The sequence below is a fragment of the Notolabrus celidotus genome, chromosome 13 (genome assembly GCF_009762535.1).
Source record: "Notolabrus celidotus isolate fNotCel1 chromosome 13, fNotCel1.pri, whole genome shotgun sequence".
Taxonomy (NCBI): Eukaryota; Metazoa; Chordata; class Actinopteri; order Labriformes; family Labridae; genus Notolabrus; species Notolabrus celidotus.
In genome coordinates, this window is record NC_048284.1 from 15,067,630 (window position 1) to 15,092,384 (window position 24,755).

The 24,755-nt window shown below is 41.4% G+C and overlaps 1 protein-coding gene and 1 non-coding gene across 6 annotated transcripts; one reads left to right on the forward strand and one right to left on the reverse strand.

Moving 5' to 3' along the window:
- Positions 1 to 2,362: 2,362 nt before the first annotated feature.
- trnae-cuc lies at positions 2,363 to 2,434 on the reverse strand. Its single transcript has one exon. It is a non-coding gene; the product is annotated as a tRNA-Glu (tRNA).
- A 98-nt stretch (positions 2,435 to 2,532) lies between these two features.
- On the forward strand, positions 2,533 to 24,000 carry LOC117824171 (nuclear receptor coactivator 7). Of its 5 annotated transcripts, none has more exons than XM_034699576.1 (17): positions 2,533 to 2,729; positions 3,694 to 3,887; positions 9,177 to 9,334; positions 11,749 to 11,819; positions 11,948 to 12,055; positions 12,141 to 12,242; positions 14,360 to 14,479; positions 14,810 to 14,994; positions 16,727 to 16,881; positions 17,123 to 17,716; positions 17,814 to 17,985; positions 19,665 to 19,812; positions 19,950 to 20,075; positions 20,191 to 20,343; positions 21,885 to 21,980; positions 22,067 to 22,140; positions 22,251 to 24,000. In XM_034699576.1, exons 2-17 carry the CDS (start codon positions 3,850 to 3,852, stop codon positions 22,384 to 22,386), a joined length of 2,436 nt encoding a protein of 811 aa, XP_034555467.1. In that variant the 5' UTR covers positions 2,533 to 2,729; positions 3,694 to 3,849; the 3' UTR covers positions 22,387 to 24,000. The 5 variants fall into 5 exon arrangements, with proteins under 5 accessions (XP_034555467.1, XP_034555468.1, XP_034555469.1 ...); XM_034699577.1 differs by having other exon boundaries at positions 2,701 to 2,957; XM_034699578.1 differs by lacking the exon at positions 2,533 to 2,729 and adding an exon at positions 2,879 to 2,899.
- Positions 24,001 to 24,755: the final 755 nt, after the last annotated feature.

The following is a 24,755-nucleotide window of genomic DNA, read 5'->3' on the forward strand; positions in this document are numbered from 1 at the left end:
AACAAAAGTTGTATACCTTGTTTTGCAAATGAAGATACACAGTGTCCTGTACATATTTCCTCCTCATCTTTTCCCCTCATCCTGGCAACATAGATTACTCTTTGTGTGAGTGTGTGTTAGTGTTCTAAAGAAACCAAATACCTTTGTCTAGCTTACTGACACAACAAAGGCACTGTAATGCTAGCAGATGTCTGTGTGCTAAGGCTGGACAGTGCCATAAAAGTTCTAATATCAGGCCCAAAATGAGACGATGTATACTGCATGCTGTACATTATAGGAAGACAATATGTTTGAAGGGCTTGAAGGCTATTATTAGAGCCCTGTCTGAGAGTCACATCTTGAAAACATTACTCAGTGAAGAGCCAAAGTTTACTGTTGCTTGTCCTTTGGTGCTTCCAATTCTGCTAAATGCCTCCTCTGTCTGCCTTTATATGATTTCCTTTTCTGTCTTTGTTATTTCCAAAACCAGTTCTAGGATTCCAGGAAGGCAGAAAATCAAGTCTGACTTTATACTAGACTTTGAGAAACATTAGAAATTAAGGGAGCAAAGAGCTGAGACAGTTTAGAGGCAAGTTGAGTCTGTCACATTACTTGGTCACATGAAAGTTTTGAAGGTACTGAAGTGAGACGATGATACCCAGATCCATTGGTCCCTGCCAACACAAACCCTGCTCCCAACCAAACAGTCCCCCACAATCCTTTGCTCTACGCAGGGTAGGGAGATGAGGAGGAGGAGGAGGGGTTGGAAAGGGGTTGAAGAGAGTCTGAACAGGACGGAGGAGGGACACACCGGCGCCATGGCGATCCCTAAGACAACTTATCTCCTCTCTCACAATGATAGCGCCTGTCAAAATAGCTGCCAAGATACATAGCCGGCCAGGAACTGGTTAACTCCTACCTTGTCCAATCAGAAGGCCGCAGCCGGGGTCTCAGTCTTTCCCCACCTAGGAGGGCTTTGTGGGACACAAGTTCCACAAACACACATTATCTCTGTCTCCTTGCTTTCTGTCTCAAACAGGCTCAGTTTAAATATTCCTAAGATGTAATGGTATAGGTTCTTTAAAAACACACTGCCTGTACATCTAACTTATATTTGATTAATTAAGGAAATATTTGGTACTTTCTTATTTTTAATTTATATGTTTGATCTACAGATTATACAAAAAATGCTGCAGACACATATTTGAACCTCCATTTCCCTGGTTTTCTCAGGTAAAATGTTAGAAGTATGACTCTACTCCTCCAATAGGGGCTTCTCTTAATGTTAATACTCTTTCTATTTTTACTATTAAGCTCAAATAAATCATATGCTTTTTCATATATTGGATTATAAAAGATTATACTTTTTAAGTACAACATCCTGAAAGTATGATCTTTGTTATATCAAAGAAAGCATGACCTCTTGTAGATTCTCCAGACCTCCTGTTTTTCATGCCATTTGTTGTCAACTGTCGCCACCTAGTGGCACAGTTAAAATGCAACTCAAGCATTTGTCTGGAGATTGAAGAAAGACTGAAAGACAGAAAGAAAGAAAGAAAGAAAGAAAGAAAGAAAGAAAGAAAGAAAGAAAGAAAGAAAGAAAGAAAGAAAGAAAGGGGCTGATGAGTGGCTTACATGATGGTAAAAAGGCCAAATGTTATTATTATACACTGTTTTTTCCATTCAAAATTAGCTATTATCAAATGAAAGGCATGGAGCTCAAAAGTAGATTTTTCAGTCAACAATGTTAAACTCCACAAACCTCTGTGCAATATCTGTCCCATCACTGTGCAATACACTGGGCAATATCCTTACCACTTCAATGTCCTTGTGTTACTTTCATTCTAAGCTAGATAGCCTATTCTAAATTATTCTGTGCTTCTGTACTTACTTTATTGCTATTTTCATTTTATTAGTTTTTACATCTGATTTTATTCTATAAATATTCTGATATTCTTACTTATAAGATCTGATTCGACTGAATCCCTGGTAATCTTGATTTGTCTGCCTGTGTTCTGTTAGTCTTGAGATTGTCTGCCTGTGTTCTGTTAGTCTTAATAGTCTTGATTTTGTCTGCCTGTGTTTTGTTAGTCTTAATAGTCTTGATTTTGTCTGCCTGTGTTTTGTTAGTCTTGATTTTGTCTGCCTGTGTTTTGTTTTGTAATTGTCTACATATGATTTGTAGCTGTGAGGTTTTTACGTCTTACTGTGTCTGTGTTGTGCAGGTATCTGCCTTGTGACTAGGGATGAAATTTAGCATCTGTGCCAAGTCCGGTGCATCTACATTGATGCGCAATGCAATAATGTTGATTAATGTGCATTGTCCCAACTCAATAAACAAATAAATGAAAAATGAATAAACTAACTCCAGAAAAAAGCGTAGTTCCCTGACCGGGAATCGAACCCGGGCCGCGGCGGTGAGAGCGCCGAATCCTAACCACTAGACCACCAGGGAGCCGTGCAAATTGAGTGAGTGTATATGAATTTGTATTATAATAATTAACTGGAATAATGAATTAGTAGTTACCTGGACAGTAGGTTTAAATCTTAACCATTAGTCAAATAGTTTAGCTTGCTAACCTAGCTATTTGAAGCTAGAGTTGTAGCTACCGTGAGTAAGCAAAATTTATAGTAATGGGAACAGATACTGAGCTGGTGCATGTTTATACAGCGAACATGACACCAGAGGGCGTAGCTCAGGGAGGCTTCATTTTGATTTTCACATTTAGCTGCTTGAGGATGCACGGGAGGTATGTGTGCTATTCCAGCTACCTGTTTTTGGATCATGCGTTTAAATGCGTATCTGCACCTTCTCTGTATTTGGTGTAAGCATTACGTTGAACTGTATGGACACGCATAGGTCATTTCCAGACAACGTGCTCTCGCCTTGACCAGATGATAGTCTTCACTTCTCCACCAGGTTGCTATTGTCCTGTAAACAAAGTGGCTAGCGCGGTTAGCATCAGCTGTTGAGCCAAGTGAGAGCCTGGACCTTGTTCGCTGTGTGTGTGTTTGTGTGTGTTTGCTTAACCCTGCTTGAGCACTGACGGATTTACATAAGCTTAAGTGGATATCTGCATTATGTTGTTTTTGTGTTGTTGTTAGTGCTGTACCCCCCAAAAGGGTCTCGTCACTGATCCGGTTCATAGAGGAATTCACTCTGAGCAAGCTGCTACAGACGGAAGAATGTAGCTAGGTGGGGTAAAGATACTTGGGGTAAATTAGCCTTTCTGCTGAGGTTAATCTTTTGCCTGTTATACAACACATCCAGGTAACACGTGGGTACGTCTAGGTAGCATTATGTTACTTATTTATGTTGTGTGACGTTTGCAATTGTTAATTTCGTTTCCTCATAATCCTGTAATGTTATAGCTAGAGATTGGTGCAGCCATGGTGGTCTGATTTTTTTACAAGAATTTGATTTCCAAACTGATTCTGCTAATAATAGACATTCTGTTGAGATGAAGCATAATTATGTAATATAAATGTTTACTGTAGCTACACAGCTGGGGTCCATCCACTTAGGCAGAGTGCTGCATTTTTTCCATCCTGTTGGTCAGCCATTGTGAGCTGAGTGGCCTGGCATGCTTATGGGATGCTTTCATCGCAATCCACTTAGGCTTCTCCATCAGTTATTGGGATTTTTTGAAGTGAGTGTTGTTGAGTGAGGAGGCATCCTGCTAATCCATCCTCGCGTCTTTATTTCCTCTGCAGGACAAGAGAGAGGTGTGAGAGCACAGTGTGAGAGGAGGTCTTCCCCCCCAAAGAAGTGTCTGCTGGATTGGACACACTGAGTGGGTGGGTGTGTAAAAAGGGTGGATGTTTTGTATGGATGCACTTGACTGCATGCAGAATTAGCAGCCAGGCCTGATGGAAAAGAGGGACAGAAAGCCAGGATATTTTGCAAGGTAAGAGACTGTTTTTCTTTTCAATTTGTGTGCATTGTATTTAGGATGTTGTCTCGCAGTAGACCAGATACTGAGCTGCAATATAATCATGATTTTATCTGCAGAAGGCTGTGCAACAAGAGACACAATTCAATTCAATTTCAATTCAATTTGCTTTATTGGCATGAACAAAGACATGTTATTGCCAAAGCACATAAATTCATACACATACATTACATATATATCCCACAGCTCACCACATATGCACTCTATCCTTTGGAGAAAAGGAAATTAAGCTTACTAAAGAAAATGCAAAAAAAGGGGAAGAACCCTCAAAAACCAGAGGACAGATTCCTTTTCTTAAATAGGAGGTCATATAAAGTGCAGAGTGTGCAAAATGCACAAAAAGGCATCAATAATAAATTTCAAATGTAAAGACACACCGCAAAGAAACAACATGTTTAAGAATGCGCACAGAATTTGCATCAGAGAACATGATGAGCTACTTCTAGTTGCTGTGCAATCAGAAAATATATTTGCTTAGTAATTCTGCATGTTGTTGAGATAAAGAGATTGTTTTACTACTTTTGTTTGAATCAGTCTATTTCACTCGGGAAAGCCGGAGGCTGAAGTCCAAATATGATTAAATAGGCTCTACTCAGAGCGCTAATTGTACGCATTGGCACAGCAGCTTTTCCATTGCGTTGAACAGTCATTTGTAGATTGACGTGCTGCCGTCAAGGTGCACCAGGTTATTATTTATTCCTGCACGGATCAGCACCTTTAAGTCACCCATGTCTTAAGCTGCACCCAGCTGATACTGCCCCACATAATCCCCCTCATGCGTCAGAGTTCTTGCAATAATTGACCCTCAGGAATCACGTCGATTTAAAAATTGGATTTGCAGCATTGGGAAACATGATAACAGGAAGTGTGTGGAAAGAAGTTTGTCACAGCTACCGCGCTTCGACTGCAGGTCCCGAACAGAGATCAGCTCTGCTTGTTTGACATGTGCTGCACTGTGACATGAATCAGACAAATATTCAAACACGATGAAGAGGTGTAGAGCTGTGTTATGAGGCTTGAAAGTGTCTGAAAAGTACTGACCTTTTTCCACCCCCAGACTTGGTGTAACATAAGCATGATGTTTTAGCATGAAAAACAGTAACATAGTGTGTTTGCAATGTGTAAAGCCTTAGAATAAGTAAACATTACCTAATAAATCTCATAACACCTTATGTCCTGCAGTAGAATTTGTAACCTGAAAAACTGGAGTTGTTTAGCAAGGCTTTGTGATAAATGTCTTGAGGTAATGCAGTGCAGCCTAATGGGCTTTATTGTTTCTTATTATGTCTCAGGTTACTTGTTCAGGCTCTCCTTGCAGCCTGGTACAAACTAGCAATTTGTCTTGTTTCAATAATTGAATTGGCCGATGTTGGAAATGTCAAATTACAGAGAAAAATTATTACCTTGGCAGTACGTGAAATGTTAAAAGGATTCATGCTTTGGCTTTCAGTCGAGGTGGAGAAGTGTTTGCCTGAAAAACTGTGGGAGACAGTGAGAGGCCAAAAGACAAAAAAAAACACAATGAAAAAGGTGCGAGATGACAACTCATCAAATCTCTTCAACTGCAGAGACCAAGAGCTATATTGTGTCCAGGAAGGAAAACCAGCCTTATCTTCCAACACAGCTACTGCTATAACATGTAGCCCTCCTGCTAGATCCACCATATGCTGCACACTTCCTGACAAATAGAGCAAAGGCCACTGTGGACAATCACAAGTGCAGCACAGTGACAATAACAAGTATTAATCCATTATGGAACTTTTCATGTTGTATTCTGTTACGACAGTGAAACCAGGACATGTACGTATAACCCTTTAAAGCTCAGAAACAAGAAAAGATACTTTCTCTGTTGTCATTTAAACATGTACAATCAAAAGTAAGCGTAAGTATCCAATCTCACAACATGCCTAAACACAATATGTTGCTATAAATGCTGAGTACATGAAGGCTAGGAGAGTGCTTTTAAGATGAATATCTGGTTAAACCAAGCGGCAACCTCCGGTCTAAAAATATGATTCGATGCGGAAGTGCTAAAAACTGCAGTTCATCGAGGATCCGCTTGAGGCTGGCTCTGGAAGAACCGGAAACCACATACACACCAATTCAAAAAAGACGATCTTTACAACAGAAATAAACATGTTTACAGCCTGGTACAAAAGACGAGCGTAGTCTGGATAGCTCATTTCTCGATCGGCACACACTGTAGGGGGGGTGAATTTTTTTCTAACGCGGCAATTTTGAATATATTTAGATTACGAGTCTTCCAATGAGAGGCACAGCTGACTTGATTGACAGGCGGGAACACTGTAGCCGTTGGCTAGGAGGCTCAAAGCCCGTCTCTTTACGTCACACTGGCTCCACAGCAGCACTATGGCCGCCGCCGCCAATTGGCCTCAAAACAGCGCTTCAGAAACAGATGGGTGACATCACGGATCCTACGTCCATATTTTATAAAGTCTATGGTTTCAACCAATGGCCAGTCAGTTTCAAATTCAAAGGCACTGAATGCACAGTTACTACAGATTCGGCTTAAACATTGAAATAATTTAACCTCAACCAAGAGACTCAACGCAACTCTGAATGAGAGCACAGAGACACTAAGTAACTGATGCCACAGTGATTTTAGCAGCAGTCATAGCCTCAAATGGTTCTTGTCAAAACTGACACATCGTCCTGGCTGATGTTTGATTCACGGTCTCCCACAGGGTTTCTGACAAAGTGGGAGAAGGTTTGACGGTCAGATAAAACTTTTTTCGTCTGTGCGTGCCCTTTGATGAAAGCTCAACAATTTCTAAACAAACAGGTCTCATAATAGACATCATGGCACCTGGTGGTGGTAGCATCATGCAATGGTTGATGTCTGTGTGCTTAAAAATGATCGTTACAATATAATACACTTGGCACATCACATACAATAACAATATAACACCAACGCATATGTAAACAAACATAATAAAAAGGCTGAATCAGTTTAGAGATAACAAAAACACGTTTTAGGTCAGAGTTTGGATGTCGATCCAATATGGAATTTGTGACATGACCTGTAAAAGGTTTGTCTGCTTTACTTTGCTCAAGAGAAAGGAGATCCATAAAGAGGGAAGGGTTATCCAAGAGAAGTTTTTGCAACACTGGGAAGAGAATAGAAAAGACTTTATTGATATTCATTAGCTCAATTGATGTTCTGTGTTGAGCCGGTTTGAGTTGAAACCTAAGTGTTTTATTATCTGTAGAGTGTGAACACTTTATACAGAGCAGAAAGACGTGCTACTTAGATGTGCAAAAGCAGAACTGTTGAAACCATTGATTGTTAATGAAGACAGAAAACACCTCAGTGTTCCAGAAACCAGTTCATACAAAATTACCCATTTTCTCTTGTATATTTGAACCGTTTGGAACGCATTTGTAGAAAAAAAAAAGATTATGTAAGTATTTCAATTAAGAATATTTTGACTGCAATTGGTTCCACACCCCTGATCAACCTCTTCCAACAATGGCTCACCAGTTACATTTTTCCCAAGCTGAATCTGTTGTTAGCTTTGTGAAAGCTGAACTTAGCCAAGTCTTTTAAGTGGAAAAACATGTTAGCATGCAGAACGTCTCTAAAGCGCTGCCCTCTCGGTTATTTCACTTGGAATGAATGGATGCACTGGTTATGAACTGAAGGTTAGAGAGAGAGAAGAAGGCCTCAGATAGTCAGAAGGATAGAGAGTGAAACAAACAGTGCTGCTTCTGAAAATTCCTGAGTTCACTACCAGATGTGTGCGGCACCACTTGAAGAGGGCAGGGCCTGAACCCTGTCTGTCTGCAGCTTTATCGACCCGCTCTAACCCTTCCATTAAGACACTTGAACACGCCGAACACTTCTCTCCTTCCTTTTCTTTCTTCTTACTCAGCGCAGGGCTGAGCCGGCCAACTCTCCCTCGATCGCTCACAGCTCATGATAAATCACTTTGCTCTTATCTTTTCTTAACATACTTGTACCCACACTTTGGATTTCAGCGGGGCTCACGGAGCGAGCATTATCCTTAAGTGCACTACTAACCCGTGGTTCCGCTGCACTGCAGTGTCCCCCCCTTAATGAACCCCAACAGGGCCTGGAGACGCCGTTACATCACTCCCTCTCCTATCAATGATTAAAGAGGGGGAGAGGACGGGCTGAGCGGAAAACAGAGCTGACGCAGCACAGAGAGAGAGAGAGAAAAGTTTAGACTCAACTTTACAGCAGCTGGACAAAAGACCTGAGCTCACTACTGCAGCTCGGCTGCCTGGGCTTACTTATCATTTTAATACATCAAAGAACTTCATCACATCTCTGTTCAGACTCCTAAAGCATTAAGTTTTTAGCTGAGGATATAGATTGATGTTTAAGTGGCTAACATCAAGTCCTTAGAAGGAGTTTGAGTATAGACCTGTGGCCCTGACCTGGAGCAAAAACAGATCTTCAGGATTGAGTTGATTGGCCTGTGTAGGAACCCTAGACTGTATAAATAATGGACGTAGTATCCGTGACGTCACCCATCTGTTCCTGAGCGCTGTTTTTAAACGAATCGACGGCGGCAGCCATATTGGAAATGCGGAACTCAACCAGGCAGAGTGTGGCGTAAAGAGGCAGAGTTTGAGCCTCCTAGCCAATAGCCATGTGTCAAGCCAGTCATGTCCTTATTTGGGCAAAAACTCATAATCTTAATATCTTCTGAACCGCTGCGTCAGAAAAAAATTCACCCCTGTACAGTGTGTGCCGATAGAGAAATTAGCTTCGTAGGGCCAAGCTGTTTTTTGAACCAGGCTGTAAACATGTTTATTAATGCTGCAAAGATCGTCTTTTTTGGATTGGTGTCTATGTGGTTTCCGGTGTTTCTGCAGCCAGCCTCAAGAGGATTCTCGATGAATTGTAGTTTGTAACACTTGCACATGGGCTTCATAGTTTGAGACCGGAGGTTGCCGCCTTGTAGGATCTCCTGCTGTCTTCTTTAAAGCACCTGTAAGGATTTTTAACTGGTTATACAAACGGGCTAGAATGAATAGTAATGCCTCTTTATAGTATACTAAAGCAAACCAGATCAGAATAAGGAAGATTGATTATTTCTACACAGCAGAATACAACGTCCAAATAGTTGAGCTCTGTACATAACAAAGATTGATCCTAATGTGGAGGAGTTGACTCTTTCTTGAAAGAATACATGCATGTTGTGTCACTGCATCAGTCAGAGGTGACCATGTCCATCTCCTCTGCTCTCCGTACAGGCTGAAGAGGCGGAGACAGCTCAAGCAGAACCAATCAGAGAAGAATGTGAATGAGCAGAGCCCCGTGATCATCTCCTGTCCAGACAGCCCGAATGACAGTGACCCCAACAGGAAGTTGGACCCACAGAAAATAACAGCAAAGCCTCCTGCTGGCTCAGGTGAGACATGCATTAACCCTTACAGAACATTAGCAACATGTGTTTTTAGAGCTCTTGGTGAGTTATGGGGATGTTCCTGTTCAGGTGACTAAACAAATAATCGTCCCATGCTTGTACGCGCTAGAATTACGCGTAGGTTAAAACATTTATTTATTTTTTGTTAATGTAGGCTTGAAATGCCTGGTCTGTGTTGTGTCTGAGCTGTAGCGCAGCCACCTGCCACTAGCCAGGGCTGTAGCTCTGGTTAATGGCGACTACCACAATGCTACAAAGCTCTGCAGTCAGGATGTAAACAAGCACAGTGGCAACACGTAGCGAAGTTAAGTTTGGCAGCATTTTTACACAGAATTGAGATAAAGTTATATGTAGGCTGAGTAACTCAACCAGCGCAATTTGCAACCAGCAAAGCATGTGGACGTTGATTTGCAGGGAGGACTGGAGAATGGTCACCCTAGATCTGCTAACGTTAGCCACCCTCAGTCAACCAGTTCAACACAGACTGTATAAATAATGGACGTAGTATCTGTGATGTCACCCATCTGTTCCTGAGTGCTGTTTTGAAGCCAATCGACGGAGGCAGCCATATTGAAAATGTGAAACTCAACCAGGCATAGTGTGACGTAAAGAGGCGTAGTTTGAGCCTCCTAGTCAACAGCTATGTGTTCCCGCCTGTCAGTCAAATCAGTCATGTCCTTATTTGGGCAAAAACTCCTACTCGTAATATCTTCCGAACCGTCGCGTTAGAAAAAAATTCACCCCCTGTACAGTGTGTGCTGATAGAGAAATTAGCTACGTAGACTGAAGCCGTTTTTTGAACCAGGCTGTAAACATGTTTATTAATGCTGCAAAGATCATCTTTTTTTAATTGGTGTCTCTGTGGTTTCCGGTATTTCTGCAGCCAGCCTCAAGCGGATTCTCGATGAATTGCAGTTTATAACACTTCTGCATGAGCTTCATAGTTTGAGACCGGAGGTTGCCGCTTGGTTCAACACCATCTTTCTGCAGACTTTGTGATCATGTGTTTAGCGTTGTTAAATGAATTGCACTCAGACTGTTTTATGAGTTCAGCCTGTGCCAACTTGAGGGATTGTTGCTTTATCATTAATTTAAAAGTGTGTTTTGGTTAGCAGAGGAGTTGGGATGTCAGTACTGCACAGATGCTTTACTTTCTTGCTGGATGTGTTTTTTTGTCTTCACTTTTGTGCAAGGGCAGGATGTGGAAACACATTGACCATCATTATATACAGTCTGTTTAAAAAATAACAACATATCTTTATCTGAAAGCAGAACTCTACAGCAGGTACTTCAGTTGAAACCTCCCTTGTCCTAAGGCTACCACAGAGGTGTTCAGACTTGTGTTGTTCTCTTTTTGTCCATGTTTAGGCGATCAATATGTCGACTATGTGTAACTGGTGTCTGTCATTGTGTAGTTCAGTCCCTTCCCCCTGTATCTCTGTTGGACTTGCAACATAAATGTCCTTCGTATTGGGAGCAGCCTCAGCAGTTTTACAGGAAGTTGCATAACCTTCATCCTGACTTATTGTACAGTTGATGGGGACATTTAAGTCGTTGTACTCACAAAGTTGGGCGGTAGTAAGAGTACTTTCTTGTGCATTTTTATTGAATTTTGCATGCATCTTATCTTACCTGAAATTATTACTGCACCCTGGAGGGATGTGCAGTTAGACACAGTTTTCTTCTGCCTTGTGTGTATGTTTATTTTTTTGTTGTTCATGTGAAGAGTGATACCTGACTTTTGTCATGTGTGCAGTACGTCAGCCAGCTGTGTAAACTCTGTAACTCTGCTACAGCCCTGCAGGCCTCCACATGATGTATGACGCTCTGCAGCTTAATGCACTTTGGCTTGAAGGCTCTGGAAAGCCATAGCCTGTAGTTGGTCATAGCATGTCACCAGACCCAGCTCAGTATAAATTCTGCATTGTAAAAAGTGACAGTGTTGTGTCTTTGATGCGGCCGGAGTCTGCTTGTCTAATGCTTAGTCATGCCCTCCGTTTCCACGGAGGAGTCCAGCGTAATTACGCAGCTGGGGAATGGTAGGCTAATGGCTCCTGTGTTCTTGGCAAGAAGAAAGTGCTGACTGTGGACCTTGTGCACGACAAGGGTCAGATTGTTTGTGTGCTTTATGATGACTGCTTCAGCATGTGTAGAACAGTGTTTAAGGCTTGATAATGACAGGGGAATAAACTAGCTCTGGTACTGACTCTAAAGGGAATTACATGCAGGATATTTAGAGAGTCTTTAGAGGGCTTTTATTTTTAGTTTACTGATTATTGTAGTGTCATAGCTGCAGTTGAATATTAGAAATATATCTTAAAGTGATGTAAAAGCTTGAGATAAGCAGCCAGAGAGTCGTTGTGAGATGAAGTTGCCTCATTCTTCTCATTTTCTTGTAGATGATGGCTGTAAAAGTAACAATCAGGCAAAGAGGGAGAAGAAGAGGCCACCAGGGACCGTGGAGTTCACCGTGAGTAAACTACAGCTTTAATACATTTAAACAGCCTTACAGACTTATTAGCAGACGTTTTGTAGTTTGCATTTTGTTGAAATACTTTAGCGACACTTTTCACAGAGTAGTTTCTTTATCTATAACAGGTGGGACCTGATGATTCCCTCAACAGCATCGCACTCAAGTTCAACATCACCCCAAACAAACTGGTCCAGCTCAACAAGCTTTTCTCTCGCAGTGTTTACACCGGTCAGGTGAGGCGCTCAACACGAACACAAACATCTGCCTCAGTGTTCATGTGCCTGACTCATCACTGCTTGTTTTTCTTTATTGAAACAGAAACTGTTTGTTCCTGACGCCAGCCAGTCAGAAACTGACCTGAAACCTCAGAGTTCAGCTGATACTTCTCTCACGAATGGTTTGTCAGAGAAAGCATCACATGTAAGTATGAAAGGGTTCCTTGTGTTGCTTGGGCTTCATGGTATTTCAAAGGAGTTGACAGGAAGCCATGTAGGGACAAATTTCACTAAAGTGTCACGAACACAAACGTGACTAATATTACTGAAAACACAAATATCACTACAAACACAAAAATGTTAATCAGCCTAGTGTCTCAGGTTTTATTATAAGGGCTGGTTTTTTTCTTCCTTGCTTTATGTATTAACTGTGAGGCAAAACTGTATAAGTTAAAAGTTTGTGTTATTCCTTCCAAATTTAAATTCTGCTTCCTCTCTCGATGGATTACAAATAAAGTTCACTGCAGGAGTGGGTAGTTTTGACTGTTGGCAGAAATGTTGCCATTCAAAGTACATTTTTATCTACCAGACTCTAGAAGTCAGGTGAAACAGTCACTGACCTAAAATCAAAATGAGAACTGAAGCTTTAAGCTGTTAAGTCAGGACCCCTCTAGTCAAAATGCTCAGATATTTGCATGCAATAAGTTATATTTGGCGGTATAGCTTTGTTCTGGGAGCTCCCTGCCTTTCCACCTGCTTACTTGGAATGCAAAAGCCTGAGGCGGGGAGAGCACATCTCACTCTCTTTTATGTGCACTCATGTTTTTAACTTGGACCTGAGAAACAACATGTTCCACCTCATCTGACAGTACGTGTTGGCATGACGATAAACAACCTTGAATCATTTTCACAATTCAAATCAAATCCCGATTTTTGGTTCATGAACTTTTTCAAGAAAACTGGATTGAACTCAAAATTTAAATAACCATAATTTTATTTCAATTCTCAGATATGGACAGTTGCTATATATTTTTTTTCTCTTATATTTATTTGTAAACAAAGTAATCCTTTTTCATTTTTAAGGTGTGTTGTAACTCAAATAAAACCACTGCACACTTTTTAAGTACCTTTCAAAAATACTAAAAATGACCGCACAAAAATACCTTGTTGGAAAATTTAGGAACAATTATAGAGAAATGGAAAACTGAACGATTCCCAAATGAAAGTATTAAATATTAAAACAAATAAGGTAAATCTCTTTAAATTAGGGATGTAAATTTCAAGTATTCTCCTTGATTGATCTTTGGAAATGTTAACGATCAATTATCGATTAATCATTAAAAAAACGTAAAAGTCTTTCATGTCAAAAATAATGACAAATGCGTTTTTTTCCCTTGATCAAATTTTCCTTCACGACACAGTGTATATAACTGACAGTATTAAACAGCTAAGGATCATATTGAGGTGTTCAAAATGTTAAACATGCTGAATATCAACATGTGGAGCAGGCTCATAATCTCCGTGGACGCACGTTATAGAGTGAAGACTGTGGATATACTGCAACAGGACAACTGAACAGGATCATATTTTGGACTCAGTGTTCTGTCTACTCGTTCTGTATTGAGAAAAAGAAGCATGTGAACGCGGTCAGGTGTCAGCCGGGAGGGAAACCGGGTCAGAATCAGTCTGGCGGCGGAGAAAAAAAAGCGCTTGTGGAGACCTGTCACTCAGCCGCAGTCCCCAGCTGAGCGTCTCCGCTGTGTGCAGTCAGCTGATTCACATCAAAACAGACTTTAAACTTAAAACACCTCCACTCAACGAGTGACGAGAGAGCAGCGCAAGAGACTTAATGATGTTGGACAAGCGGAGTATAATGCAGACAGCTCCTTCTACTGTTTAAAAATAATATCCCACTACAAATGATGTTGAATCGATTTTAATCCACCCTTATTTGTATCGATTTTTTACCGATTTGCGATATATCGTTACATCCCTGTTGAAAAGCCAAGGCAGGGAGATCATCAGCAAAGACCATCAGTGACACTGGTGAATCAGACACAGCATAAAAGGAAGAGTTGAGGTGGAGGTGGGTTTAAGAGTGGTTTCCAAGGGGGGCAGCGAGTGAAAGCAGGCTGAAGCAGTTTAAATAGAATTGGTGGATAGATGTTGATAGGGGGCTGGTGTTAAGATCAGCTGGAGTTCAGTGGGCCGAGATTGAGTTCATGGCCTCCCCCAGAGAACTAGCACTGTGCTCAATTTGATACTGTTCAAAATAAGATTTCTAAACACAGGCACCACTCTGAATTCTCCTTTCTTTTTCAGGATGGCATGTCAAACGGCACGTCAGCCATCCGGCGTGAGCTCTCTCCCAACTCTGAGGACGAGAGCCCGGCAACGGTTAAATTCATCAAGATGAGCTGCAAATATTTCACTGATGGCATGGTGAGACGCCTGGAAAATATGATGTTACAACTATTTTGGTTTTCAGTTTATTGCATTTAATTGTATTGAGTAGAAATACAAAATGTCGTGCGTATAGATTATGAGCAGGGTGAGCAGGACCTGAAGCAAAGTGAAGAGGTCATGTCTCACTCTGAAGTTATTCCAATTTGCATAACCACTTGCTCACCATATATTATCTTTTACCTAGATCTTGGACCATCCTTATTCTACCCATCCATTAACAATCCACCTTGTTATATTGGTAATAGGTGTACTTTGCTCATTCACACTACATGTCTGCATCTCACCATGTTTGTTTTTATGTCACAGGGCGTGGTTGGAGGCGTTCTGATCGTCACACCGAACAACATCATGTTCGACCCCCACAAGTCCGACCCCTTAGTCATCGAGCACGGTTGCGAGGAGTACGGCTTGATCTGCCCCATGGAGGAGGTGGTGTCTGTGGCGCTGTACGACGACGTGTCACGCATGAAGCTCAAAGATGCTCTGCCGTCGTAAGAGAACAAGACCGTCTTTTTTTAGCTTTCTTCCTTTCTCTCTTTTTCCAACTGTTCCTCTTACAGCTCTGATTCCCTCATTCCTCTTCCACCAGTTTCTAATGTTTTTTTCTTGTCATGAAGAAAACAGTTTGTAGGGGAGAACGGGGTTGGTTGTCACACTTTTTACTGTTTTGATGATTGCTCATCATCAAAACATCTTTCAATAGTCATTCCTACATTAAATTGAAGCTTACAGTGTTGGCTTGAAATGTGTATCCCTCTCATTTTCCAACTCATTGTAACAAAGAGGCAATTAACTATCAAAGACACATTGTGACAACCAACCCCATCATGGGGATGGTTGTCACACACTATGGGGTTGGTTGTCACAATGGTATTTCAATGGGAAAAATATTTTATGAAGCCAAGAAGGCAGAACTAAATTTGAAAGTTTAGTCTTGTCAGTTGCACTGACAAGTGATAGGTCTACATAACTTAATGCATTTTAACATAAAATGAGCAAGGAACATGAACAGGAAACACATCTTTAGGCCAGCCTATATGTAGGGGCCATAATGTTGATTTTCTATCTTATTCGTTAACCATGATTATTTCCTTTTTTTTATTGCTTACTTCATTTCCGGTTTGGGGTTCATGGGTGTGGTTTACCGTTTATCTACCTGTTCAGTTGGGGGTGGGGCACACACATAGAGGGTGAGTGGGGTTGAGTATTTTTTGTTGACCGCCACCGTCATCGTCATCGTCATTTTCATTGTTTGTTTCGAACCTTTTTTGATATTGATTTATTTTGAGTGTTTGATAATAAATAGTAAACATACTTTGAACTTTGATTTTGATTTAATGGCAAGACGCGTCGCAAGCACAACCCCATTTAGTCTCTGCGGCACCTTACAAGCTGAGCCGCTTCACTATATAACAACATAAAGAACAAAACAAATAGGCCTAACAATAACGGCCTACTCAACTAGACTACATGCAGTCACTGTCTGAGTTACAGTGATGGCAAATGTAGGGTCTGCGCACTCCAACTAATTTCACCATGCCTGATTTTGCCAACATAGGGGTTGGTTGTTACATGTGACAACCAACCCCAAAGAGAATGTGACGACCAACCCCAACTGGAAATTTTTGCTAGCATCAAGGCTAACAACCATCTAACAACTAGTTAGCTAGCTAATACAAATCTAAACTATAGCTTACCCCTCACACTTTGTAAGGGTAACACTTGTTTTGTTATAAACCCATCGTTTAAAGGCCTAGAAGAAAAATACTGAGGAGCTGAATATTTACAATTTGACATGAAAAACACAAAAAGTCCTTAAGTTCCGCTGTCTTACTCCAGAGAAGACTATGTAGGTGAGCTCTGATCCTAATTCTGGAAATGTCCATACCCCAATTTGAGAGACAATGCCCTCTGGTGGCGAGATATAATGAGTGTGCCAACCAACCCGTGTGACAACCAACCCCATTCTCCCCTATTGCTGATGTCTCAGACCTCTGCTACATCTACTTGTTCTAGTTTTGTCTTTTTCTTTAAACCTTTATAATTTGTTCTTTGTTAATTCTTATAATTTGATTCATTCATCATCATAAATGTTAAGTTTTTATACATTTTTGTGGTCATTTATAATTTCTGTTGGTCCTTTTCTTTGTTTTTGTTTTTCCTTTTCCATTTTCATCCTGGTTTGTGGTGCCGTATGTGTGGGGCCCCCCTGTGACCCCACAGAGATCTACCCCAGGATTTGTGTCCTGTGTACAGGCCCGGCGAGTGGGAGCAACTGCCGTCAGAGCGAGATCTGAACCCCTTCAGCCGCTATGAAGCTCTTGATAAGAAGCGGCTGATCGTTTTGGACGACATCGAATCGACCCTTTCAGACACTGGTAACATCCTTCAATCCAGTGTTGACTCGTGCAGCGCATAATCTTCATCTTTGCAATTGTTTAGGTCTCTTTTTGTTGTATTTATCTATCTTTGGGTGTTTTCTTTTACCACATACATATTTTTTTTATGTCTGAGGCCTCTCACACATCTCACTATTCTCTCCAGTTTTGAAGACCAAAAAAGTATGATTTCCTTGATTACTTTTTAATAAGAATATGTTGTTTTATCTCCCTTTTTCAGGGAGCACAGAGGGGGAGCAGACAGAGAAATCTCCATCAGATGAAGGATTCACAGACTTGGAGCCCACTGTGAACGGCAGCACTATGGACTCAGACGGGACGTTCCCAAAAACCTCCCACACTGTCAACAGAGACCCACAGGAACTGGGACCGAGCGGCTCAGACCAGGCAGACTTTCGTGAGAAGCCAATGCTATGTCAAACTAAAGGGAAGCTGGATGAAGAAGAGGACGAGGGCTTAGCTCAAAACAGCTCTGTGGAGGAAGGAGAGTTGATACAATCCTCTTTAGAGACTGAAGAACAGGGCGACTCAAATGATAAACCCAAAATCCAAGCGGGAGCTGAAACCAAAGATGTAAAACCTAAAGGGACAGAAGAGCTGCTAAATGATGCACATGATGATCTAATCAACACACCAGTGGACCAAAACAGGAAGTCCAGTCTGGGAGAGCCACGTGGGAACTCCAGCCTGAAGAGACAAAGCCCAGAGAGACAAGCAGGAGGCGCTGCACTCAGCGATGAGGAGAGACGGAAGAAGAACTACGAGGCAGAAGTGAAATCATGGCTGCTTGAGAGGATGCAGGCACCAATAGAAGGCATGACTTATATAGTAGACCTTAAACCTGACTGTTCTGATACAACACACTTTATTATTGTGACTGCATACTGACTAAACTCTCTCTTCCTCTTCAGACATGCTCCTCTCATCTGAAGAGAAGAGTAAAAATCCACCGATGTTCCTCTGCTTCAAAGTGGGAAAGCCAATGAGGAAGTCCTTTGCCTCTGGGATGACCTCTAGTCCTGCCCACTCATTTGGGGGGCGGGGCAAACAGCCAGAGTACTGGTTTGCTGTGCCACAGGAAAGGTAGGAGAATGACTTGCAATTCCACCAATAAACACCTGAGTAGTTTTTATCATTATGACAAAGACATAAATCTAGAAAGGGTTTATTCTTGCATGCATCAAAGTTAACTTTTTAAGACACTGAAATGATTTGACATGCTTTTATATCAACTCTGTTAGACTACTGTAACAGCCTTTTTACCTGTCTTAATCAAATATCCCTCGACAGACTGCAGATAGTACAGAACTCAGCTGCCAGGCTTTTATCTAGAACCAGGAAATACAACCACATCACGCCTGTTTGAGCTTCTCTACATTGGCTGCCAGTACGTTTTAGAGTTGTTTTTAAGATTTTATTGGTTACTTTTAAAGCTCTGCACGGTCTCGGCCCTGGTTTGGTTTTATCTCTGACCTTTTAACACCATACACTCCAGTGTGCAATCTGCAATCCTCGAGCAAAGAGCTATTGTCAGTCCCAAAAACTTGTCTTAAAACAAGGGGGGATAGGGCTTTTTCAGTCCGGACCCTACAGCTGTGGAACGAACTGCCGGAGGAAATTAGGTTGGCGGACTCTGTGCTCTCGTTTAAATCATTGCTCAAAACATACTTTTATCTGAGAGCATTTCCTGATTTTATTTGATCAAGGTGTCTTGCACAGGGTCCTGCTTTTATTTTGCTTTTATTTTGCTTTTATTTGGTTTTCACTTTGTTTTTATGATTTCATGTTCTTTTAATAGTGATGACATTTGCACTGACTGTATGGCTTTCTAAAATGCTCTTTATTTTGCACATGTCCTTGTGGCATTGTAAAGCACTTTGTAACATAGTTTTTGAAAAGTGCTCTATAAATAAAGATTATTATTATTATATTATTAACAATGTGCCTTTAAAGCTGCTGTGAGGAACTTTTGTTTTGTATCGATTCTGGCGCCCCCTTGTGGACAAAGTGATACCTCTTATCTCTTGTCCTATACATGCAAAAGTAGTGTTTTCAACAAAAACCTCATCCTGTTGTTTTTTAACAGTCAACTTTTTTCAGGCAATGTGATTATTTTCCATGAAAACAGTCGAATAAAGGCTGTTTCTGAAGCGAGATGTCAATCAGCTGGTCTGACACCTACCCCCTCAGGGCGGTTTCAGGCATTAAAAATGACAACAGAGAAGGTGTCAGTGTTGTTGCTGATGATGCTGCTATTGAAGGTCATAAAGAGGCATCAGTATCATTTTCAGTCTGTTTCTCAGCCAGTTCAAAACTCCTCACAGGGCCTTTAACTAGTTGAATTTGCAATATTTTTGATGTGGATTATGGCTGTTCTAGTAGAATGCAAGAGCACAAAGGCGTTGTAACGGTGTTGTTGCAGACTTGCAATATGAAAAGGGCCTATTTCTGCTGCAGTTATTTACCCGTTATCACACGAAACAGAGTAAATTCAGTAAATGGATGCATGTCTGTCAAGAGCTTCCTCATTTTAGGACTTTTATAGCTGATTTAAGATTCAGAAAAAAAGAAGAAAAATCATTGTTGCTCACATTTTCACATCAAAATGTACTTATTAGGAAAAAAAAACTGTCAACAAATACAATCTACTGACCAGGGTTCTCTGCAGGCTGAGTTTCGAGCAGCAGTTTTTACTGAACCTCAATTCTGTTTCTACAAGGAAGTAATACAACACGTTCGGTGTGTTTCTGTATGTGTTCCAGGGTGGACAATCTATATGGATTTTTCGTCCAGTGGTCTCCGGATGTTTACGGGAAGGAGGCTCGAGAGCAGGGCTTCGTTGTTGTGGAGAAAGATGAGCTGGACATGATTGACAACTTCTTCAGTGACCCTGCTTCTTGTAGCTGGGAGGTGAGCTTAACCATGAATAATAATGTATGTTTCTTGACTTCACCTTGAGACCTTTAACACTAAAGCAACCTTTTTTTTTAAAGAGGATAGCCTGTGGGCATGAGCAGTGAAGCTTTGTGTCTTTGATTTCTCTTCAGATTATAACCATTGATGAGGCAAAGCGCAGGCAGAGCTTCGGCAGCTATGATGCAGACTTGTCTGTAGAGGCTCTGCCCATACTCAGCGACACCAGTGATCTGCTGCAGGACACACACATTGAAAAGGTAACTTTGAACTTAATCATGTGACTTACTAACAGGAAAATAGCTCTCAGAATAGTCAAAGAAAAATTGTCCAAAAAATATATTTTGACAACCATATCCTGTTTTTGCCCTCCAGCTTGCCTGTCGCCTGCCAGCCCGTGTGCAGGGCTACCCCTGGAGGCTGGCCTACAGCACTGTGAGACACGGGACTAGCATAAAGACTCTGTACAGGAGTTTGGCAGACGTGGACAGTCCTGTGCTGCTGGTCATCAAAGACATGGATAACCAGGTAGACACCATATGGGAGGTCTTATAGTCAGGCATAAATCCTCAACCAGGGAAGTTCCTGAGCAACTTATTTCCCCATGCTTGAACTGAAATGTAACTCTCTACTAACCAATGAGGTAAACGTAAGAAAACAATTAGAAAATAGTCACAGTTTAGCATTTTAATCAACACGGCTAAACGGGATCACAGTCAACGGATAGCAGAGCTAGCACCTCAAGCCTTCAGTTCTCCTCCACAGTGTATTGTCCACATCCCTGTACTGGTTACACAATGCTCCCTTCAAGTGGTTCTAAACCAGTTTATTCAGACCTACATACAACTTTATCTCCACTGTTTTGATCTTGACAGTGGAGATAAATAATATGTAATTCGTCATCTGTTGTTGTTAACATTCAGGTAGTAGAGCATCGTAGCATTATGGCAGTAGCCATTGACCAAGCTCCAGCGGTTATTGGCTTTGCTAAAAAAAAATATGGACGTAGTATCCATGACGTCCCCCATCTGTTCCTGAGCTCTGTTTTGAAGGCAATCAACGGCGGCAGCCATATTGGAAATGTGGAACTCAACCAGAGAGAGTGTGACGTAAAGAGGTGGAGTTTGAGCCTCCTAGCCAACAGCTATGTGTTCCCATCTGGGAGTCAAGTCAGTTATGTCCTTATTTTGGCAAAAACTCGTAATCTTAATATCTTCTGAACCGTCGCGTTAGAAAAAAATTCACCCCCCGTACAGTGTGTGCGGATAGAGAAATTAGCTACATAGAGCCAAGCCGTTTTTTGAACCAGGCTGTAAACATGTTTATTAATGCTGAAAAGATTATCTTTTTTGAATTGGTGTGTATGTGGTTTCTGGTGTTCCTACAGCCAGCCTCAAGTGGATTCTCGATGAACTGCAGTTTATAACACTTCTGCATTGGCTTCATAGTTTGAGACCGGAGGTTGCCGCTTGGTTTGAACGACAAGTCATCTGGCAACACTGTTTAATCATTTAGTGGACTAAACGTGCACGCCCAAATCCATGACCAACTGAAAATGGCTCCACAACAAAGCTTTTTATTGACCTGATGAATTCATGTTGCTTAGCTGACATCACACAGAGCTGGTTGTAGACGAGAATCACAGCCAAGCAGACTTTGACCTGCAGTGAAAGAAGTGGTTGTTCATAACAATGTGAAAGAGCCTTGTCTACACTTTGCACAATTCATAAAGAAGGTTTCTTCAAGTTGCTTGATCGATTGCAACATCAGAGATCACCCTTTAACATCTTTATTCTCATAACTCCTAAATCAGCTGGCTCTGTTTTCTCCTGGACAGCTCACCTTGGTCTTAAAGGCCTTAATCCGTATTTTATCACTCGGACAGCATAATCCAGGCACACTTAAGTCCCTCCCAGAGCTAAACCATGTTTTTTTAAGTCTTAGGTAACAACTTTAAAAAATTCACATGGGTTTTTTTCAGTAGGGGCATGAATGTTTTGAACCTGCTTTTAATCTGTTCCTGGTTAACGACCTCACTGTTGGGAGATTAAATTTGTCTCTGCCTGCAGATCTTTGGAGCCTTCTCAACTCATCCATTCAGAGTGAGCGAACACTGTTACGGGACAGGAGAGACATTCCTCTACAGCTTCTGTCCTGAGATTAAGGTTTGTTGTGTTTTATTATTATAAGAGCTCAGGAGGAGTTTGTAGCTTTATTACTGACCTCTTCACTCTCTCTTTTTTTTTTCCAGGTGTACCGCTGGACGGGGGAGAATTCTTACTTTGTGAAAGGAAACATTGACTCTCTTCAGCTGGGAGGAGGAGGGTTAGTAGATTTGCCAGCTAAACTGCAAGTAAGAAGCTTGTTATGTGTTTTGTGCACCTTTTTTCTAATTTTGCCCCCCTCCCTCCCTCCCTTCCTCCTCTCTCATGCAGCGGTCAGCTTGGTCTGTGGCTGGACGCTGAGCTGTACCGAGGCACCACCACCAAATGCGCCACCTTCAACAACCAGCCGCTCTCAACCCAGCAGGACTTCAACATCCACAGCTTGGAGGTCTGGACCTTCGAGTAGCTTCATCTGCTCCAGCTACTTCTGCATTCACCCTCCACTCCAAACCCTCAGACAACCACTCACACTGAGTCTATTACGCACCACATGGAGGCTAACCTAACTAACCCACAATGGCACTAAAAGTTCTGCGAGATGAGACAGAAACGTTGACTGAAAAACAAAGTGGAGAGTCCTTCGTGGCCTGTTTTTGGAGGTGGGTTTATCCTGCAGGTAGGTTTACCAGTTTGTCACTGGTTTATCCCTCCTGTGTGAAGAAATGATGTAGCTCTCAGTTCATTGGCTGCCTTAGACATCCGACAACACCTCCAGCTTTCCCAGCATGCAGACTGCCTTACCACCAAAAAGCTTATGAGGGGAGAAAGAGGAAAAAGGCTGCTAATTATACCCCCCAAGAGGAGCTAATTTTGAGTGTGTGTGAAAGAAGAAGCTGTAGGGGATTAGGTGCAGTAATAATGGCTGATGTAATGAGTATGTTTGGGAATGTACAAGACTGTGTACCGGAGAAGTCTGGAGTGGTATTTTTAATTATGAGGAATTTTTTTAACTCGAAGAAGGTGGAATTTGTAAGGGAGATTTTTTGGATCCTCCACCGTCAGATGAAGTGCAGGAAATGTTTCAAATTGTTTACAACGAGGGCATCACACCTCTCGCGAAGGCTGTCTTGTTCTCTTATGTTGATTTTTTTTTTATGAGAAATTTCATTGCATTCCCTCACATTAAACAATCACATTCCCCTCGTACAATCCAAAATAAGTTTTAAAGCCAGGAAACATTTGCAATGACCAAATATGTTTTAAAATCGTATTTGTTGTGAGTTTGTCATATTTTATAGAATATTTTAGATGTTTTATTTTTGCATTTATTTTTTACATTGTTTTTACAGAGAATGCTCAGTTTGTTCTGTTTTTAAATGGTTTTACTTTTATTGAAATGTGTTGAACATTTCTTTTCTTATCAGACCCAACAAGCACTAGAATTAACCGCCGTCAGTATTGAATTCAGATGTCGGTCGCTAAATTTACCGCTTTAGATTTCTTTTGTGTTTGTAGTTCAGAGTGAGAGCCGGTAGAAGTCTGACATGAAGTCATTTTGCACTACAGGATCAATTGATGATAAAAGCTGTGCAGCGACCCTGTGTATTGAAGCATTTCTTCAATGTAAAAATTGTTACTGAATGTTTAATCACCACTACAGGAGGTCAAAGGTCGGCCTCTGTTTCACTTAAACACAGGGAATAAAGGGATTGTCTGTTTTTGCATTCATGCCACTAACTAAAATTCCACATCGACTAACATGAAAAGAAATGTTAATTTATGTCCTTCTTGAATGTGACACAGGCTTGTAGTGCATGAATGTGCAACACTGCAAATGTATCACACCACTGTTATAAAACCGGCCATACAATCTCTTCACTAACGCCAGTTATCGCTTCATGTGAAAATGAGCTGTGTCGTGTCTGTAGCTGTTCAGTGTTGTAACTGTGAATGCTTCCTGAGTATTATTTCATGTGAATCCAAACTGCTGGTCTGTGACATCACTAAATATCTATTTATTGTGTTGTTATTGCAACCACATGTAAACCTAAATAAATGTTATATATACACATACACATTATAATGGCTCATCTTTATATGTCTCTTTACATTTATGACAAGATCACATTAAAGCCCCAGTAAGGAATTTTCTGTCTGTGTGGATTTGGGTGCCCCTATGTGGATAAAGTGATACCTCTTATCTCTTGGTATATTTGGTCCTGCATATGAGTAAGAAGTGTTTTCTGCCCCCCCAAAAATCCTCCTACTTCTTTCTAACAGTTACATATGTAACGGTAAAGCTCGGGACGGACAACCGTAGTTTACTTATTGTATGTTTTATTTTGAAATTCCACAGTGGAGGTCTGTGTCGTAGTAAAGCTTTTGGGTTTACCTACCTACCTGCTACTCGGTTTCACAAATTGAATTAACAATACTCTACATAGCAATACAACAACAAATTTTACACATAGACTGTATAAATAATGGACGTAGTATCTGCGATGTCACCCATCCGCATCACTCACCAAGAAGGCACGTCAGTGCCTCTACTTTCTTCGCAAGCTGAGGAAAGCTAGAGCCCCTGCCCCCATCATGCACACCTTCTACAGAGGCACCATCCAGAGCATTCTCACCAGCAGCATCACTGTGTGGTACGGGGCCTGCACTGCGTCCTGCTGAATGACCCTCCAGCACACCGTGAGAACAGCTGAGAAGATTGTTGGTGCCTCTCTCCCCTCCCTCCATGACATTTACTCTTCCCGCCTCACCCGAAAAGCCCTGCGCATAGCAGGCGACCCCTCCCACCCGTCTCACAGCCTCTTCAGCCTGTTGCCA